Source organism: Gallus gallus, chromosome 12 (assembly GCF_016699485.2).
Source record: "Gallus gallus isolate bGalGal1 chromosome 12, bGalGal1.mat.broiler.GRCg7b, whole genome shotgun sequence".
Taxonomy (NCBI): domain Eukaryota; kingdom Metazoa; phylum Chordata; class Aves; order Galliformes; family Phasianidae; genus Gallus; species Gallus gallus.
In genome coordinates, this window is record NC_052543.1 from 19210350 (window position 1) to 19229094 (window position 18745).

The 18745-nt window shown below is 45.4% G+C and overlaps 1 protein-coding gene across 6 annotated transcripts in view; it reads left to right on the forward strand.

Annotated features, from left to right (window-relative positions):
• The window catches only part of GRM7 (glutamate metabotropic receptor 7), a 224070-nt gene that overhangs the window by 165716 nt on the left and 39609 nt on the right, over window positions 1-18745 (forward strand). For 2 of the 6 annotated variants that reach the window (XR_005839435.2, XM_040646741.2), the window contains exon 8: window positions 5154-5292. The exons of 1 other annotated variant lie outside the window; for it this stretch is intronic. Coding sequence is in view for 3 of the 5 variants with exons in the window: in XM_040646741.2 (XP_040502675.1) it covers window positions 5154-5192 (39 nt within the window). In the remaining 2 variants the exon portion in view is untranslated. Of the gene's footprint in view, window positions 1-5153; window positions 6170-18745 lie in introns of those variants that run through there. 3 more of the 6 variants (XM_004944718.5, XM_015293175.4, XR_005839434.2) reach the window with 2 other exon arrangements.

Below are 18745 nucleotides of genomic sequence, written 5' to 3' on the forward strand. Positions count from 1 at the left end.
GTTACAAGCACTCACTGAAGTTGGTGTCCGGTGCTATCGAGGCAGGTGAGATCGGTGGAAAATGACTACAAATACCAAACTGAACCAACAGTAAGATGAGAAAAGGAAGATACATCACGTTTCTGTGTGGGTTAAGAACTGATTGTTATGAGATCACCAAAAAGCAATTACAACGTAGAGCCCGGGGATCTCAGCACTGGGGTGGCATATGGCTGAGAGCTCAGTGCAGGTACAGCAGCAGGGGATGGTGCATGAGCTGATGGAGCTGTGCTGACTGCACAGAACTGCCAGGTTTTGGCTGCAAGCCTGCGAGCTGTGACAAGTTATCACTGCCTTTGGTTTGAACGTTGATTTACTCATCACGTAAATAATGAGTAAATGATAGATGCAGCTGTGTCTGTCCCTGCAGCCCTCCCGGGCACAAAGTGGGCAGTGGTAGGAGAGACCAGAGCAGAACACACGCAGGGACTTCTAACTCCTGTTTTAAGAAGAGAATTTTTGGATGGATTTGAGGTGTGTATCTCAAGACAGTGGGAAAACTGAGGCACTGGTGCTGTTCCTATGAAGCTGCCCATTTTGGACGCTGATGCAGTAGCAGGGTAGCACCAGGGCTGTTAGGAGCCCCAGCCATTGGTATGGGGTGGTGGGGCACAGCCCTTCCTTCAGGGCTGGGTGCCACTGCCCCCAGGGAATGGAGCTGGAGGGAAAGGTTACAGCAATGGGTGAAACGCAGCATTGGCAGTGAATGGGCAAGTCATTGTGGTAGGTTTGTGTCTTTCCCTGGTAGTTTGTCTTATCACTGCTGTTATCTATTTAAGGGATTTTAGCTGATATTTTGCAGGAAGCTTTGTTGACTATGTATTGTTGACATATTCTTAGCTTAAAACTGTTATCACATTAAAGCCCTGGATTGAAAAACTAATTACAAGACATTAATAGCTAAGCCCGAAGAGCTAAGTCATGCAGATATTGCTATCTGGGAAGTTGAATGTACAAAAACTGTTTGAACTCTGACTTAGTGACAGGAGCCTGAAAGCAATCTGGAAGATAGCAATAAGTCTGAGCGCAATCCTCTGCAATTGTTTCCTAATATGTCCATGAAATTAATGGCAGCACCATTATAAAGATCCTATTGGGGAAAGTAGCTATCTTTTTCCTGAGAAGGTTAATTATCAGTAATGTAATTATTTTTGTACTGACTTTTATTTTAATCAACCATTGCATGAAACAATTTGGTTTGGAACAAATAGCTTATTACAGAATTGTTTGTGGTGCTGAGAAAAGAAGCAGCAATGTTTAAATTATAGACATATATCGAGTTACTTTATTCATTAAAATGAACAATTATGCTAGGCCTTATGAGACAGACTAAACATTTCTTGCTGATATTTATTCTGTGGTGAGCATGATGAGAATTAATGCCGAGGCCGGATCCCATCACACCAATGTGTTCATGGAGTGGGCGGCGAGCTGTGGGCTCTGCTCCTGAGTATTGGTTGCTCACTGCCCAGAGCCATGTACAGTCTCACCTGTGGGATTCAGCATCTTGAAATGAGCCCAGGAGGTGAAATACATGGTGGTGTGCAGCCTTCAGGGAGCGTGAAGGGGCAGTGGTGCTGGGTATGCATCCAGTGTCATGGCAGCATGGGGCAGCCATGGAGGGAGCACAAAGCGCAGTGTATTACTGACATTAGGAACACACGGATGCAGGCAGTGTGGAGTGGTGACAACCATGAGATTCTTTTCAGTGTCCTACAATGAGCAATGGTGGGTTTTTTTTTTCATTTGTCAGATCACTTCATCAGTGGATGAACTACAGTAGCATCAGCCTGCACATTATGCATGTGGAGATGTGCCACTTAACATGATGATGAGTGGATAATGGGTGGATATGTGATTTTTATCAAGGAATTAGATACATGTGCCACTGCAGCACTCAGCGCAGTCTGGATTTGGGTCCTTCTCAAACTTGGCAGAATCATGGAGGAAGTGTCTCCGTGTCCCTCAGAAGAGACGTGGCCAAGTGCCAGGCTGAAGGCGCACAGCTGCTGGGTGGCTGTGAGTGCACTGTGCCCAGCTGTGTCTGTATGGGGGCGAGGCTGGAAAAGCCAATCCACCAATGCTATGGGGGTCCTGAAACAGGAGACTGTACAAAAAAAGCACATCTGTATTTATTGCAAGAGTACTTTCTCAAATTACTTACTTACCGCTTTTTAAGTGGTAAGATTAGTTTCCAGGTAATTACTTTTTTATCATGGGATATATATTTCCTATATTTACTTATAAATCTTCTATTTCTGTAAGTGCTTAGCACTCTTTCTCCATCAATCTCAGAAAAATTTGCAGGTCTGTGTTTGTAAACATCACTGACAATACCTCCAGTTTCTAGATGGGGAAATGGAAGAAAATTGAAGTAAGGCCACGACGAAGTGCCTGTCCTCCTGTTTCTCATCTGCCATCCAGATCCTGAGCAGCTGCAGATTAGGTGCCAATCTTGGGAGGGAAGGCTGCAGACAGGACTGGCACTATGCCAAGCCTGCCGGGGGCAGAAGCAAAGACCAGAAGTGCTTGCTTTCGTATGGACTGCATAAAAGTACCGCTTTTATCTGAACCTAACAGCAGCAAATCCCATGGTTTGCTGCTATTAGATCGTATTGAATGAAATGCTCTGCTGTTTTGTTTTCCTTGACAGTCCTATTATAGTAATTGTGGGCAAAAATTATCCTTGCTTTTTCATCAGGATTTTATGGTCCTGATCCTGAAACTCCAAACTTAGCAAAATCTGGAAGTCATTTCCAGCTCAGAGAAGCAAGAAGTACCGGGACAAATGTCATTAAATAAAAGTAAGCTTATAGATTTAAGTAAATAAAAGAAGGGACTGAACGTAAAAATTCCTCAACACAATAGAAGTCTTTTCTAGATTCAGGTTCTCAAAAGCCTATTTCAAAGAAACTGCAGTAAAGGATGGGAAGAGGACAACAGAATAATGCATGTTGGGTACAGCCATCAGCTCCCAAGGCTCCCAGTACACAGCTGAACAGTTTGTTGCTTTTGTTTACACTTCTGAAAGCAGTTATGAAGCAATAATTTATTACAAAGATGAAAAACGCTTCAAAAATGCTTTGGGGGGTGGGGGGGGAAGCATCTCCAGTTTGGATCACATTCTCCACTCCCAGTGCCTGCCTCAGTGGCAGGTGGTTTATCTGACAGCAGGGTTCATTATTAATTTTCTAGCCAGAAGCAACAGAGCACCGTGAGCCTTTCTGAGGGCAGTGATACAGAGTTATCGTGGTGTGGTCCCAGCAGACCAGAAAAGAACTTTCCATAATTTTGCCTGATCTCCTATTTATCTTCTCACACCAGTATCTGTGCAGAATGAGATACCTTCAGGCTGTCCCCGCTATCTAGCAATGCACAGGGTACTTTTGAGAATATGGAAATTCTCCCTTTCCCGGGTCTGAATGCATAGGGGGATGTGATGATGCGTTAATAACTCTGTGGTTCTCTGAGGTATGTAGAAAATTGGTGAGAACCCTTTCATTGCTGCAGCCTGGGTCCAAATGCATGCATGTAGATGCTTTCCTCATTTCATATCAGTGCATGCTGTAAAACCAGCATCAAGTACATTCTGTGTTTAGTAGCTGTAATAGCAAATGGGGGCTCTAGCCAGGGCTGGCGTTGCCACTCTCTAGCTGTACCAGCACTGGTACACTAAGCTGTACAGCTTAGGTTCTTAGGGGTAGTTGCTCTGCCTCAGCTTCCTTCTTTCCAGAAAGGCGAGATAAAAAGCAGTGATAAGGAGGAATCGTTCTTCAGCTTCTTCAAGCTGCAAGCCTTCAGCTCAGCGCAGTATAAGGGAAGAGTTTTCGGGTCTTTTTTTCTTTCAGAATAAGCAGTGGATATCGAAGGTTAATGAAGTTTCTCGAGCAGTGGCAGACCTCTCAAATATCTGTTACTGAGGGATTATTTCTGTAACGCTGGCCACAGACTCTCCATAGGGTAATATTTGAGCAGTCTGGGGCTTCGATGTTTTTTCAAATATATGAAACAAAGTTGGTGCAGGGTCTATTTTGAATTAAATTAGGAGGGTGCACCTTAATCCCTCAGTTTAAGACATTCTAACCTCAGTCTTCCTATGCACATCAGTAATCACAGACAGCTGATTCCAGCAGCTCACCTTAAAATCCCTCTGTTGTAGGAAATATTGGAGTGTGTACACACTGAAGAACCTAAATTATTAGCTGCAGTGTTGATTTAGTTAGACTTACTCACATCTGCCCCAGCAGATCAGGTAGTGCATTTGTAAAAGCCGTGCACACACACACGTGTGCTGGAGGTTGAAGAGTCTCTGGAGATCTGCTGTGTGGCTGAGCTGGCCCTGGTGCCATGAGTCAGTGCTGGGTCTCAGACCTTCCTGTAGTCCCAGATTGGGTTATTGCAGGGGAGCTCTGGTGCTGAACCTCCTGGGTTCTTAGCAGCTGGTCAGTGGCTTTAGTCTGGAATATTTTGGACTGATTTGTGACTCCAGTTTTGTGCAGTATTTTGAGCACATACTTGGAGTTTAGGATTCTTTAGGCTACAGAACAAATGAGACGTTCCATTTACTTAATACAGTCATTGATAATTTGCATTCCCAGAAGCATGCATGGGATTTGAAAAGCTGGATGTGACTTTGAAATGAAATATTATCTAATTACGGTGTTTTTCACTGATGACTCTTTTCTTTGTACCTCGTATTTCTTACATGGCTCTCATTACAGATCTCACCACATTCTCACCAATCCCAGCCCCTAGGTACGCTTCCACCTCATTCAAAGTGTTCTCTGTAGCAGTAGTTCTAGAAAGGGAGAGCGCTTGCTGTGGTCTCGGTGAGAAGCCCCAGGCTCTGGGTGCACAAAAGGCAGTCTCACAGTGTGTCTGCTGCCTTCCCACAAGCCAGATCAAGTGCTCTCACTGATTTTCATGCAGCAAGAAGGGTTTCCACACTGCTTTTTTACCTCGTGCCATGTCATTCTACACAGATTTATTACTAATAAACATGAAAAATGGCTGTAGTAAATAGTCTTGCGTTAGTGTCCCACGTGAAGGCACTGGTGTGCAGTCTGGAAGAGCACAGTCGACCACATATAATGTTTTCCATTTGTTTGTTGCAGTGTGCTGCCCCGTGGTCCCCCCGCCCAGTCCGGCGGTAGCACCCACATAACAGCCTCCTTCTGCTTCACATGTCTCCTAGATCGACGACATGCAGTGGGGTAAAGGAGTTCGAGAAGTCCCGTCCTCGGTCTGCAGCCTGCCTTGCAAGCCAGGAGAGAGGAAGAAGATGGTGAAGGGGATGCCATGCTGCTGGCACTGTGAGCTGTGCGATGGATACCAGTACCAGGCTGATGAGGTTACCTGCCTGCTGTGCTCCTACAACGAGCGGCCCAACGAGAACCGCACTGGCTGCCGCTCCATCCCCATCGTCAAGCTGGAGTGGCACTCACCCTGGGCTGTGATCCCCGTTTTCTTGGCCATGCTTGGGATTATTGCCACCATTTTTGTCATGGCGACCTTCATTCGCTACAACGATACCCCCATCGTCCGGGCCTCGGGGCGGGAGCTCAGCTACGTCCTGCTGACAGGGATCTTCCTCTGCTACATCATCACCTTCCTGATGATCGCCAAGCCAAACGTTGCCGTGTGCTCCTTCCGGCGCATCTTCCTGGGGCTGGGGATGTGCATCAGCTATGCAGCCCTGCTGACTAAAACAAACCGCATCTACCGCATATTTGAACAGGGCAAAAAGTCAGTAACAGCACCCAGGCTTATCAGTCCCACATCGCAGCTGGCAATCACATCGAGTTTGATATCTGTGCAGCTTCTAGGTGTCTTCATTTGGTTTGCGGTTGACCCACCCAACATCATCATAGATTATGATGAGCAGAAAACTATGAACCCTGATCAAGCCAGAGGAGTTCTCAAATGTGACATAACGGATCTACAAATCATTTGTTCCTTGGGTTATAGCATTCTTCTAATGGTTACGTGTACTGTGTATGCCATCAAGACTCGGGGTGTCCCAGAGAATTTTAATGAAGCTAAACCCATTGGATTCACTATGTACACTACCTGTATAGTATGGCTTGCCTTCATTCCAATATTTTTTGGCACTGCCCAGTCAGCTGAAAAGGTAGGTGAAAATGAGCTCACGGGCGTCTGCTAGAAAAGCTTTTGTTACAGATATAAATTATATGCTGATGTCCAACTTTACAAAGGTTTTCAAATGAGCTTTCCAGCTACCTTGTTACAAAGACATACAATATGCAGCACTATTTTCCTTCTCCGGTTAGCTGGTGGGATATTCATTTGATAAACTGGCAAATGATCAATGGCAATTGTATTAGCCATTCATTTTATTGTTGCACCTATTTCAATTGTCCCTTTTCAGTAGAATAAGTGGGAATTAGCTGTCATATCATTCACAAAAAGAGATCTCTTAACTAAGTCATCTCAAATACAAGATATAAGAAAATAATGTTAAAAAATGATTAAGAGATGTCTGTGCTTCTAGAAGTCAGTGCTGAATTCAATGCTCAGTTGTCTGATGCATGCTCAGCTCCATTAACAGCAGCCTCAGGGCTTATTTACACCGCAGGGTAAAGAGTCTGTCCTGAGCTCCACCTGCATCTCGAAGGGAGGTGATTTCTGCTGGAAAGGAGCGCTGCCACATTTCAGGTATTTCAAACCCTTCTGCTCTCCCTTTCAAGGGGGAGATAAGGAACAGCATGGGCAGCTTTCAACCCAGCTGGGTCTGTGTGTAGCTTTGGTCTGCAGCAACAAGCAGAGAGCAGCTCTTGTGCTGCTTGCCTGGGAGCGTGTCAGGCCTGCAGGTGACCGAGATGGTGGCTTTGAGCTGTCTGCAAAGATTTAACCGTGCGATAGAAAGACTGGAAGAATTTCAAAGGCTGCTGCCAGAATTAAGGATCATTTGGCAGCAAAAGCTTTAGTTTTCCGTGAGTTCACCTATAGAGCTGAATTGACCTGTACTGCTTTGGAAGTGAAAGATTCTTGCACAAATTCACATAGGACATCAAAAGATATTATTAATTTGATTTTACACCGAGTGCAGGAGATGATACCAACAGAGCAAACAGCCTTGCAACCTGTGTCTGTGCAGCCCTGCAGAACTGATGCCTGCGGGGTGTCTAGGAGGGCAGTGGTCCATCTCCACAGCACGATGCGTGCAAACGTGCTGGGGCTGACTGCGTTCTGCCCTCAGCGTGACCATACCTGTGCAACGTGGAGCTCACAGCACACATGGTTGCACTTAGGTATCATCCTCAGAGATGGTCCCCAGTGTGTGGGCACAGACAGATGGCGGCTGTAACACATCTGAGCCATGAGACGTGCCAGGTCTCCTCCCCATCCAGAGAGGCCTACACTGAGCAATGTACAGTAGCTTTGCTTCTTGGCTTTCTTTTCTGTCTCTTTTTCTTGCTCTCTTCTTTTTTTGGCAGCACAGGGGGCATTGTACTTTTTTGTGATTGCTAGTGATTTTCTGTCAGATATTTTCTCTGGAAATATTGGGCATGATCTTAGCCACGCAAGTCTTTGCTGAAATGGAAATTGTACATGCTGAAGATCTCATGCAGCCCAATCTTTTAAGCTGAGAAATGGTGTTATATATAACGCCATGATTTTCATTCTATGGATTTATTTTATTTTATCAATAAATGCAACCATAATGTTGTTTGGTAGGAAGCATATTAAGTATACCTCTTGTTCAGTGTAGGTTTAAAAAAAAAAAAAAAGACTAAAGCATGCTGCAAGTAATTCGTCAAGGCAAATAATTCCATCAGCAGAGAGGAGGGAGTGAAGAGGGCTGAGGAAGGGCCAGTGCTGCAGACTGGATATAAAACCTATGGGGCATATGGGAGGCGGTATATGGGAAAAGCAAATTCACAGCTTGCATTTACTCAGACTCTTAGTCTGCCCTTAGCCTTCAGAACTGTGCCGGTCAGTTGTGATATATAGGCTTCCGTGGTGCTGCAGCCTGCTGCTGGGTGCAGCTCGTGATCACTGTGAGCTGCTGCCAATCCTTGCATGGTGGTTGTGCCCCATGTTCCTGCCTGCCTGATGCTCTGTTGCACTCTGGGTTTTGGATGTCATGTTTTGGGGTGCATTCTTCTTTTAGTGCACTTTCCTGTAGCTATTGGTATGTTTTCCAAAATGCTGCTGTGGCCTTTGCTGGAGGACATAGGAAACGTGTCATATTTTTACTCAGAAAGATCCTTCCTTGGATACCAAACACTGAGCATGGAGCTGGTGGGTCCCTCCCATTGTGCTGTATTGAGCAGCTCTCAGTGGGGGCTCAGGGGCCTTGGGGCTGTGGGTGGTGCCCACCCATCCTTGTGCCTTTTGCATCTTGCTGTGCTGCCCTGCTCCTCCAGAGAGGGCTTGTGCTGCCAAATGCTGCTGCTGCGCTCCTGGGCAATTGTTCTTGACAACAAAACTGTGTTCAGTCCTCAGTGGATGTGTGGGCATCTTATCAGAAGCAAAGTGGCCTCAAAAAGCTGTTAAACTAATTACAGGAGCCCTAGCTCTGCGGCACAGTCAATACAGAGCAGCACTTGAAAAGAGCACAAGCTGCTCGGTGAGGTCAGGAGGAGCACAGCTCGATCAATGCTCCGAACTGAGCCAAAATCTTGGAGCACAGATGGGAGAGGATGGTGGGAGGGAGACCTCAGGCTCGTGCTTCACCCTGCCCTCAGGCTGAGGGTGGGTCAGCAGAGACTGCTCCTACCGTCACCTTCTCCTGCCTTTCCATGCCCCATGGAGGTGGGGTCACCGTGTGGGGCCACGTGGCTGTGCCCCATCCCACAGGACAGACTGTGCTGCAGGGCACACATCTGAGATCGCTGGGTCTCACAGATCCTTCATTTCCTTTTATATGTTGGACCATTTTCAGGTTTTTACAGGCAATGTAGTAAAAGCAGCAGTATGGCAGCGTGCGACACGCTCTGATGCATCTGGAAGCATCCATTCGCAGGTGGTGGTGGTAGCTGCTTTTTTATTATTATGACTCTCTCTTAAAGTAAATATTTTTAAGACTTGCACAGCAAGGATTACCAGAGGCAACGCTTTCGTGGCAAAAACAAAGAAAGATACAGTGAAGGGAAAAACCATCTGTAGTTAAATCAGTGTGACAAGAAGAGTTCTTAAAATACCGTCTTGCTGTCTCTGTACATAAAAGTCAGTTTATTGTTAAGAAAACAATACTTTTCAGCACTTGTTTAGTACCATTTTACTTTTCCCATGTAATGCTGTTGATGCTAGGAGGAGTTAAGAGGGCAGGAGGAATTGTTGGAGGCTGTGTCAGAAATAGCCGGGCGTGGGGTTGGGGCTCTTTTCTCACCACCTCGTTCCCCATTTCTTCTCACCATGTTCAACCCTGGTTATGAAAGTCTGAGATCACAAGCTATTTTCTCCTGTGGGAATTCAGTATCGCCATGTATGCATACTGCTGCTTAAATTGCATTTCTGAACCCCTAGGTTCAGTTATCTAGTTAACTAGATAACTAGATCCCTTTAATGGCCAACCTGAGCATCGATGTGCTTCATGTAGCAGACACGCCAGGACCCACCCAGGGATGTAGCGTGTCTGAACCGCAGTGCCACGTTTGGCTCATTAATGTGCACAGGTCTGCGCTTCATGTGCGTGTGCCCATCATAGTTTGAAGAAGAAATGTCATTTGGAATCAGGCCAAGATTATAACTGTGAGATTAAAAGAACTCGTTGTGTCCACAGTGTGAAGTCCATTCCTCTACTCAGTAATGACATGCAGGTGTAGTTCTCTACACTGCATATTGCCCTCAGATCTTATTTTCTCCAATTCTGTCATTGAACTAATATGAGGGATATGTCATCGTTATATTTTAATGTTCTGCAGAGACTTTATTGCTTAGTAGCTGTGATTACTTTTATTTAGTCATTGCTGAGATTGAAATAATAAATTTCTGGATATGTCCCCTAGGCAGTAATGGCTGTCAGCATGCTCCTGGGTAGGTGCTACAAGTGGGAAGTATTCATGAAGTATTTTGAGGACTTTTTCAAGTAAAAAAAGTTATAATCATGACTCCGAGTGAGTGATGGTTTTTAGCCAGTGTGGTCTCCCAGCCTGGGGGCTTTCTTCATCCTGAAATGAAGAAGAATGGGGAAACACTGACCATATATTCTTGGCTTTCCATCAGTCTATTTTTGAATCCAGATTGCATTAACCTTTGGCTTTTTTATTTAATGGTAATACAGCCACTGTGAAACTTGCAGCCCTTGATCCCATGTACTTTTCCACATTCCTTCAGATTTCTGGGTCTTTTTTCATATTCCTTCTATTCAAATCAGTAAGCGGGGTAAGCCAAGTATATTTGGCAGAAACGTTTTTACTTATTGTGTTGAATGTTACATAAATACTATAATTTCAAGGCGCATGCAAAGTGGATTCTTGTTCAGATTAAATAATATCACATTAGCACAGTAGCACTTCAGTGCCTGTTCTATTTTTTGGCAAAACAAAGTTACCCTTCAATTCTCCATAATACAAATACAGATTAACCAGGTAGGACACACATTTATTTTCTCCGCTGGGAAGGCTTGAGATGACAGTTGCCATAGCAACCATACATATGTGGATTTGGGAGTTATGAGGATTTCAATACAACATTTGCTGGAGTTTTATGCTGTTGGGTGGTTGAGGAAATCGGGCTTTGAGGCTCATTTGGAGCACGACTTTGAATCTACTGTAGTGGGGGCACACAGAAGGATTGTGACCCGTAGATTTCTTCTGAAGAAATGTAATTTATCACCCTTTGAAATGAATAGCTTTAGATAATGTTAACATTTATTCTTCCTAATGCCCCTGCATTTCAAAACAGAAATGAAAACTGCTTCTAATAACAGTGACTGCTTAGAACTTTATAACTGCAAATATTCATTTCTCTCATTGTTCTGCATTAGAGTTCGCCTACAGCTGTATTATGTTTTCAAGAGCTGTGAGGATCTGTGTGTTCAGGTACTGAAGTTCTCAACTCCATCCAGCATCAGGTCTGAGGAATGCGTGGGGGTTTCATGCAGCCTCGCAGTCTTGCAGTGCTGTGGGCCGGGGCTGTCCTTCAGTGAGCCCAAGCTGCTGGCTGCTGGCCTCAGCCCAAATGGGACCCTGGCCCCATAGGAAGCAAATTATGTGGTCTTTGAAATGTGTTCCCTGAAGTTCTGCCGCTCGGTGGTGTGAGGCTGCAGGGCTGTGTTGGTGCATGTTGCTGTGGAACTTCCTGGAACTGCATGGCTCCGTGGATTAGGAAAGAGTGACTGGTGGGAAAATACCTCTGTGTGTTTAAATGTCCCTTAGAAGCTTTAATTCTCACTTATTCCTGGAGCTATCTAGTGATTTTGGATTTTTATCAGCCACAAGTTTGTGTAGTATTCAGCCAAGCAAAGGTTTTAGTGTTTCAGAAATGAGTACAATGATAGCAGCAATACAAGTTCCAGAGGAAGCCTGAAAACAGACTGAGGACACGTGAGGTAGAAGCATTGCATCGGCCTTTCTGCAGCAGTTTGCACAGCACTCAGCTCCGCAGTTCAGGGCAGGCAGTTGGGTATCATTCCGTGTTCATCACAGGGATGTGCCATGTGCCCCTGGGGTTGTATTACCCACTCAGTGGTGCAGCAGCCATTGGAAAGCTTGGAGGACTCCAGTCAGTCAGAAAACAACCACCCACCAAGGATTTTGCCAGGATTTGACACCCGTGCTCTTCAGAGGCATCTTCACTGCCTGGAACAAAGAAGAAATATTGTCTTTAAACATGTCCAAAGCACTCGTGTACCCATGTCTGCACCATGTGCCAATCATGGCTCTCCCAGATGGATTCTCTGTGCCCCTGGAGCACCTCTGCCAGCCCAGAGATCTGCCCAGGCCTGCAGCTGCTCAGCACCATGGAAGCCGGGCCAAGGCCATGGAAGGTGTGTGGGCAGCTGAGCGCTGGTCTGCTGCCTGGGCTTACAAGGCTGCTGGTACAGCTGGGTAACAGAAAACGTGCACACCATGGGTGAAATAAGGGATGATTAGAGCAATTAGATCTTCCTCAGAAGACCATAAATTAATGGCAATTATGATTCTTGAAACAACAGAAGCAGAAGGTATGTCTACCATTGATCTGTTTTATCACATTTGCTGCATTGTAATGCTCCTTTAATGTTAATATGTACTTTTGTAGTAAAATCTAATTGAAAACACTGAGCAGGCAGAGCCCAAGGCCACAATCATGTTCCACATAATTACCTGAGGAGGAGGGTGTACATCTGCAATGAAGGGATGCCACCAACCGTTAGTCAGGTGGAAGCAGTGCAGTCATCGTGTTCTTGCATGTACAGTAATAGCCTTACAGGAACATATAGGTGAGTGCTAAAAGATAATTAACAATCAATTCATTTTGTGAAATGGTCACAAAATTGGAACAGGTATCTTCATAATGAAGTAATAATACTACTTTTAAATTTGCGTGTGGCTGTCTCGTAGCAGAGATGTATTCATTTAAGCAGGAATTACTTGAAGTTTGCAGCCCTGCGGTGGTTCTGCCGTCACCAAGGGACTCTTTGAAGCCTGCGAGCATGCTGCTTTGATGTCTGATGTAGAAAGTGAGGGATCTCTTCACTGTGATAATTCTAGCCTTTTCCATTCCCTTCTGTGATGAGAACAGAGAAAAAAATCTCACTGGGAAGATGGAAAAAAAAAATGGAAGTCAGGAAGGAGAATGAGTTTGGAGGGGATGGAAGTGCCCTGACCCGCACTGGGCAGCCGCCATTGTCCCATGCTGCCCCAGTGAGCAGGAGCACAGTGCTGCAAGGCTGCTGCTTGGCACTGCATTAGGACCACCGGAGGAGACCAAAGCCCAGCAGAGATGGAAGCACCATCTCCTAGAAGAGAGCTCCAGTTCCTTGCAGAGAGCTCCAGGAGAGCAGTTCACAGCAGGGTGGCTGCTGCAGGTACAGTGCTGTGCAGAGGAAGTGGAGGTCCTGGGGCAAAACCACAAATGGAGAATTTCATTAGCACCTGAGGGAGAACCTTTCTTCCACACTGCTAGTATAGCCCAGAGCAGCTGAAGCGCTCACCAGGTTACAGAATTGGGAGCTGAATCCAGCTCCTCCTCCTCTCCAATACGCATCCAATTTTGTTCCATCAGTCATGAGGAATGACAAAACTGGGCTCTCCCAATCGCTATGGCTGTGGTCCCCCCATGTCCCCACCCTGCTGGGCGCTGCTGGGGCTGTGAGCTGCGTGGCTCTGTGAGTGGGTGTCAGGTGCTGCACGTCCTGTGAGCGTGGGCAAGTGCTGGCCTTGTTTCCAGCAAGTGCTGGGCAAAGTGTAGAAGGAGGGTATCTTCTCATCCTGCGATTTCTAGTGCAAATTCAACTGGCTAAAAAGCAACGTAATTTTGAAAGGGAAAAGCATGTGGGTGTTTAATGCATAGTGTCGACATGTACTTTTTTGGTTCCTTTTTTTTTTCTTTTTTTTTTTTAATAGAAAATGTAGAGCTGCCAGGAGAGTTTTACATATGAAAAGCAATCTCTGCCCATGCCCGTATCTTTGTTATGCAACAGTTTCTATCTGCAGTACAAACTGACAACACCTCAGCGAGGAATAATTGCAGCTCCATTGAGTCCAGCAGAGCAATTACTTTGTTGACGAAACTTTTCTCTTTGCGTGTGCTTTGATATCTCTGCAATGTCAAACTCACTTGCACTGACAACATAATCCTTCCTGCAGAGCCGTTGCCTCGACCATGCAACTGCTCCTTGGTGTCATGCAGGGTGCTTGCAGCACCTGGGAGTCCTGCACAGCCCTGCTTCGGATTGTGCAAGGTTAGGGTCATGTTGGGTGTTAGGAAACATTTCTCTGAGATATTATTGTATTCCTACAGCCCTGATTCTCTTCTTGTGCACGTTTTTGGGGAGCCCTGTTTCATGGTCTCAGTGGATGAGTTTGGACTCTACAGTAAAGTCGTTCCCATGCTGATCTCCAGGGATTTTGGCCAGAGGAGAGCGCACTCTGTAGGTCTGTGCTGTGATAGTGCAGTTCGATTTTTGCTGTAGAAACCTTTGTTTCCCGTTAATGCCCCTTTGTCTGAATAAGAGTTAATCATCACTTCAGAAAAATCCCACAGATCACGGCTGACACTGTGAGCCGAACGCTGGGAACTGAAGTATCACTTTGTGAGAGCAGATCATAGCCAGTTTCTGAACCCCATGGGTATTGTAGAAACATAATAATGTTATTTTGAGTAAGAAATAATGGCTGCTGATTCCAAGCTCATCCAGGAACAAAAAGAAAACCATGACGGGCTTATTCAGTACAACATAAGCCATGCAGATGTTTCTCAATTTTCTTGCTGAACTTGTATGCAGGAGTCAAACCATTTGAGCAGAAAGAATGGGTCCTTAAGTACTTTTGTCACTGTGTGTGATTGGGTTATGAAAGCAGTGTGTGCAGGGGTGCTCAATCAAGGACCCTTGTCAGCAGGGCACGGAGCAGCCTCGCTTACTGCCCTCACGTGGGTGACACATTCAGAGCTGGTTTTCTTCTGTTCATTTTGGAATAAGCAGAAGCAAAATGGGAGCAGAAGGCCCAACGGCTCAGCCGAATTCAGCTCAGTCCCAAATCATGGGGACTGGTAAGGAGGTGCTCCGCATTGCCAAGCAAAGCCTCTGCTGTTGGAGAAGATTGTTGCAGTTTGTTTCAAATAGAGTCCTCTAACAGAAATGTCAGGTCCTCTGTGCACACCAGCGACTAAATATAGCTGGGTTTGCAGAGTGGAAGCAAAAAGCTCTTCTGGAAGGCACGCTTTCAGTCCAGTATGGCCACTTTAGCGCAAAGCTAAAAAATAGGTTTCACTGTACATAAGAAATGCTTGCACAAGTATTGACCTGAAGGATTTATTTGTTGTTTTAAATGGCTTAAGCAGGCATGTAATAATAATAAAAGTAGAAATTACGCTACTCAGTCAAAGCAATTGCCTTGCATTTTGTCTTTGAGGCATAAACTTAGAAGGTTAGAAAGAAACAAGGAGACCTTGTAGACTCAGGCGGGAATTGCGTCCGATGTGCACCCCTTCAAAAGTGATTTGGAGCACATCTCTACTTCTGCATTTTGAAATGATGGCTTTTTTATGTGTGTGCTCACATCCCTCACAGACGCAGGCAGTGAGGCTCCCTCCTGACCTGCACCCATACTGCCCCTTGGCCCTGTCCCCCACCCTCCTGATGTGGTGCTGGGGGTACTGAGCAGGACCCAAGCTGGCACCAGCCCCCTGGCTTCATAGGTAGCTCCAGAAGTATGTTGTGCTGTCAGTGTAGCAGAGAGTGGCTGGGAACCGTCGCTGGGGGGTTCATACCCCATGACAAATGCAGAGTGCCTCTTAGAGAAGGAGCTTAGTCTGTCACTGCCAAAGGAGGGCTGCCTGCAAGCATGCACAAGATCAGCTGCTTCTGATGTGCGGGCTGGGAGATGAATTGGAAGAGAAAAGGAAACCTCAGGGAATAGATCCTAGAGAAACTATTTCTCTGCTGTTGTTTTCCCTGTTAAGGAAGGGATCTCACTGGGAGGGTGCTGTGCTTGATGGAAGAGGGGCTGCGGTTTGGCTGCAGTGTTCCCTTCTGCATTGAGTTGGCTTGGTGTCATTTCCATCCTAATCTTTCCTATTGCTAATATGCCATTTTTGTGCTGTGACAGTGACTGATGACCCAAATGTTTTCCTTCCCAAACTGAATAGTGGAGTTAGGCAAATGTTTGCCAGCACCTGGAACTTACCCTGCAAGTTCTAATGGTATAAAACAGGATTCATGAGACAAGGCCCCTTTTCTGGCAGAAATTCCCCAACCGAACCTATGTTGATCTGCTGTGGCAGGGAGAGCTTGTTGACCTCTTTAATTGCCAAGGTTGTATGAAGGGTTTCTCAGCTTTAGCACTTTGCAGTTAATGATGTCAGGCACTTTACCACCAGATTATTCATTCTGTGTTGGCATTTGGCCTTTAAATGGCTGACATGTCTGTGGTGACAAAACCCAGGGTGGGGAAATGAGGTGAAACTCATATTTACAAAGATGTTTTTTGCTCAGCCCTAACTGTCTGTCTTGTACCGCTAATTGCCCATTAAATGCAATCCACTCAGCCATTAACCACCTTCTGCTGGAGCAGGGAAACCCCAGATTTCACCCTGCCTGTGCCCCTGAGTCGTACAGTCCTGCTGATTAAGTAATGTTCATTCTGTGTTTATAGCAACTAAAAAATAATGTATGGGTTGTACATTTAATATCTCACGTTCTTCGTTGAATTATACTTAGAGACAGAGACATTTATTTAAAAGAATGTAGAGGGAGTAGGAGGACAAAATACCAGATGAACAATATGCTATCATCTTCCTCTTACTCTGTGATTTGCGTTTTCAACATCAGAGCAACCTGGAAGACTTAATGGAGACAGCTGAATAAGATTTGAACGCAATAGGGCTCTTTTTAGTGGAGGAACAGCTCCTGCTAAGAATGTAGCTAGCAACAATACTTCAGCAGTAAACTGAGAAGTAAAATGCATTTAAAAGCTTAAAACTAGACTGCATTAGGAGAAGGTAACAGGAAAATCAATTAGTGCAGGCAAGGTGGTCAGTGCTCAAAGCGTGATTACAGCTGGAGAGGGCATTGTTGGAGCTGGTGTCAGGGAGTGGGTAAGATTTGTTCTGGTACCTTAATTGGAGTGCTAGGGAAGTTCAAGTGGGAAGATCAAGTGTTTTGATTCTCCAGATCTTCAGAATCAATGTAGTTTTAGCTCATTTTATTGACTGAGGATGAGATCTGTTAATGACTCCAGATGGAAAGGAAGGCCATGCCGACAGCCAGTCACCTCCAACCGGGGCTGAGCAAGATGTGTTGGTGAGGAAATAAATGACAGCATGGCTGGGAAGGAAGGACTCACCTGCTGGACACAGCCACAGTGCCTGCTGAGTACAGGGAGCAGGAGCTGGGACGTGGATGCAGCTTCTGTTAGGGCAAGCTTCCCTGGGGGCTGCACTGACTTGATTTGATTGCAATCATGCACAGAGAAATTCCTCGTTGTAATGCTCTGTGTCCCTTGGGGCTGCTGGCAGGGCTTCGTTTTGCACAAATTCAGCTTTGTACTTTCAGGCTTCCTTGTGGTTTCCTCATGAGCAACAAGGGAACTGCCAGATCCTCAGCGTTTATTTCTTGATGCCTAAGAAGGGGTAGAAGACAGTAAATATATCTCTGTTGAGAATAAAGACAGGTATACTGTGAATACAGCAATAAATAGAGTCATAGGATGGCTTAAGTTGGAAGGGACCCTGAGGAATATCTATATAAATCTATATAATGATATAAACTAATTTTAATGATGATCTTATAGGTTCTTTCCAACCTTGAGATTCTATGATTCTATAACGTAAAATGTTTCATAAAGTATAGATGCAGAACTGGCTCCATGGGTCATTAACTTTTCCAGACCATGGCTAGTTAAATACCAGCTAATTTGGCTTCAGACTCAAGTTGTTGTTACCCTTTAATATTCCCAATTGCTTTCTGTGTAAGTACTCCAACGGAAACTGCAGGTACGGAGCACTAAATAACTCCTGGCAATTCGTAATGCTGTCTCAGAGGTGTGATGCATTGGAGTCCATTTCTGAGTTAATTCAGAGCTGGTAATGAGGAATTGTGAGCTGTTGTGCAGTAACACAGTGTGTGGTGTCACCTTGTTAGACTCTATTGGAAAATGGTTTGGCTATTGCTGTAAGTTGTCATTGCAGCATTAAATGAGACGGAGATTCAGTTTATTGCTGTAATGAAATAAATGCCATATTTGCTAACTAGGAGAGGAAGCTCTTTCTTGGTGCTGTGATTTGGGTTCACAGGCATGGATTTCTCCTAACTGCCCACCAGCACAGGGGATTGTGGAATGACTGAAACTCCTCGGCTCCTAAAATGATTGGCTGCTTGTAATTAAGTCTCAAATAAATGAGCACTGAAATCATCTTCTACTCCAGGATTACCCATTCCCAGTTTAACCTGACAATAAATGCCCATCTGCGAGCTGTGGAAACTCAAGGATTGCATAAACCACAAACCAGCTTGCCCCGTCCATGAGTTAGGATGGATTTAGCAGTTGCCATGCCAACGGTTTGTTCTAATTGAGATACATTAGTAGCAACAAGACTTAGATGGCTCAAGTTAATTGGATGCAAACTTGGATGGCTCTGATGAAATAATAGGTAGATTTAACACCTACCAGTGCACACCTGTAAAATGTGAACTATTTGTCTTTAAAAAACTGTAAAGCATTTCTGTGTTCTTGACAAGTGGTTCGCAGCCCATGCGCCTGCAGCAGGGATGTTTAAGGTTGAATATTAGGAGGAATTTTTTCACTCAGAGGGTGGTGACGCACTGGAACAGGTTGCCCAAGGAGGCTGTGGATGCCCCATCCCTGGAGGCATTCAAGGCCAGGCTGGATGTGGCTCTGGGCAGCCTGGTCTGCTGGTTGGTGACCCTGCACATAGCAGGGGGTTGGAACTGCATGAGCATTGTGGTCCTTTTCAACCCAGGCTAACCTACGATTCTATGCTGTGAGCTGGGGAGCAGGACAGCCACTGTGCTGCACTGGGAATAGGAGGTTGGGGTGGGAATGGCTGACAGGCCTACTGTCCTGTCAGGAAA